Genomic DNA, 1,911 nt, shown 5'->3' with positions numbered 1-1,911 from the left:
GGTATTTGAAAATAAGGTTGAACCAAGTTTCAAGTCGCTCAAGTGGTGCGCATTGTATGGCGGAATGATACGAGCACAGGCGAGGTTAAAAAAATTATTTTGGATAAGAAATTTTAAGTTATTTTCAAGTGTGGAACGTAAATCGACTTGCAATGACCTTTTCGAATGGGATTTGTATATTCTTTTTACGTATGAGCTTCTCTCGCACATTTTAAAAAATTTAAAATCGAATGTCTTTCGATTGTTTTTCTAACACATCTATTGAATCGGACATCAAGAACTAAAATTAAGTAGGAACAATTCCTGAATTCTTGGTTCCCCATGACAGAATGAAAATTTGGGGAAATATGCATCAGAATTTTGTTTGATGACAAAAGTGAAATCGAGAAGATCACAAGTAAAGCATAGATAATAGTAGTCTATTCTCATCCCAATCCATCACTTATAACCCATTACATTAAGATAACACCAAGTATTTACAATAGCATAGATAGGTAAGAAAGAAAGAAAACAATCTGCTCAACAATTCAAATGCTATGATATTTTGATTTCACCATACTATTTTATTGCCAATATCCGGTTAAACAAGAGCTTCATTATGTAGCATGATCCTCAGTATCGATGAAGAACAAGAGCTTCATTATGTACCGTTAACACCTTGTAGCAATACCAAAGCTTCAATCGCAGCAAGAAGGGCATCGTATGAGGCCGTTTTCGTTGCATTCGAAGCATCTCTTGATCAAGCCTTCGTCGTGGTCGAACAATTTCCGGCTGCCACTGCAATTCCCACAGGGCACGAACCTGACATCCCCACAAGCATTGCAAGCAAACCCAGGTTTTCTCCTGGGAAAATCATCCAGAACCTTAGCCAGTTCGCCCATTTCGAACATGCTTTTGATCACATCGGCACCGCCCACGTACTTTCCCTTTATAAAAACCTGGGGCAAAGTTACCTTCTTCACTTTCAAGATGCTCTGCAACTCTTTCTTATAAGCAGCATCCATGGAAATGTCTCTCTCATCGACCCAAAGTCTGAACCCTCTAAAAATCATCATCACGGCGTAACAGTCCTCGTAAGTCCTTCGAATTCCTCGTAAACTGGTTAAATAAACGACGATGCGATCTTCGGTTCCCGGTAATCTTATCGAAGGGTTAATAAAACCCGACGAAATCATCGATTTTGTGGGTCTTAAAACGGGCTTAGAGGCGGGTTCTTTAGGACTGGGCAAGTTGGATGAGGACGATGAATCTTTGCCAGATTCGAATAAACTGCAAAGCTTTTTAACTTTACCTTTGACGGAATCCAGCGAGTCGTGGAATTTGGGAATCGGAGCAGGTCGATCTTGAGAGTGTTGATTCTTGAGGAAGAAATGAGCTTTTGGATGATTAGAATCAACTTTGGATGGCGCATGCATCGTAAAGGAACGATTTAAAAACCCAGATGAGGATGATGATTTCATCTTGTTCTTCCCCATTTCTTCCATCGATCCAGAGAAAATAAAAATCAATTTTATTTTGTTTTTCACGGAGAAAAATAATAATAAAAATTCAGATTTTGAATCTTTATTGGGTTCAATGAATTTCTTCTACACTTTGTGAGAAACGAAAATGGAGTGGAGGGGAAGGGAAGAGAAGCAAGGATTTGGCTTCCAAATTAATTTTACATAAACTATTTAGGATTCATTTGTAATTTACATTTTAAAATGACTTGAAAAATATTTTTATATGAATTAAAAGATCCCATTACTTGCAATTGTTTTTTGCACAGATTGGATGGGTGATTGTTTACCATTCTTCCCTGCTGGTTGACCCTACCCTTTTTAAGTAAAATTTTGTTTTTATTAACTAATTGAAAATAGAAAACGGGGTTTTGAGTTACACATTTTACTAAAATAGTCCAATTTTGCTATT

General features: G+C 37.2%; 1 protein-coding gene across 1 annotated transcript; it reads right to left on the bottom strand.

The window, feature by feature from the left end:
- Positions 1 to 457: 457 nt before the first annotated feature.
- On the bottom strand, positions 458 to 1,637 carry LOC120119921 (uncharacterized protein At5g39865-like). Its single transcript, XM_039139712.1, has one exon. The coding sequence runs from the start codon at positions 1,482 to 1,484 to the stop codon at positions 678 to 680; it is 807 nt and encodes a 268-aa protein (XP_038995643.1). The 5' UTR covers positions 1,485 to 1,637; the 3' UTR covers positions 458 to 677.
- Between the last annotated feature and the right edge of the window lie 274 nt (positions 1,638 to 1,911).

Source organism: Hibiscus syriacus, unplaced genomic scaffold (assembly GCF_006381635.1).
Source record: "Hibiscus syriacus cultivar Baekdansim isolate YM2019G1 unplaced genomic scaffold, ASM638163v2 tig00110332_pilon, whole genome shotgun sequence".
In the NCBI taxonomy this organism is placed as follows: domain Eukaryota; kingdom Viridiplantae; phylum Streptophyta; class Magnoliopsida; order Malvales; family Malvaceae; genus Hibiscus; species Hibiscus syriacus.
Note: the sequence above shows the minus strand (reverse complement) of the source record. Positions and strands in the feature narration are given on the sequence as shown.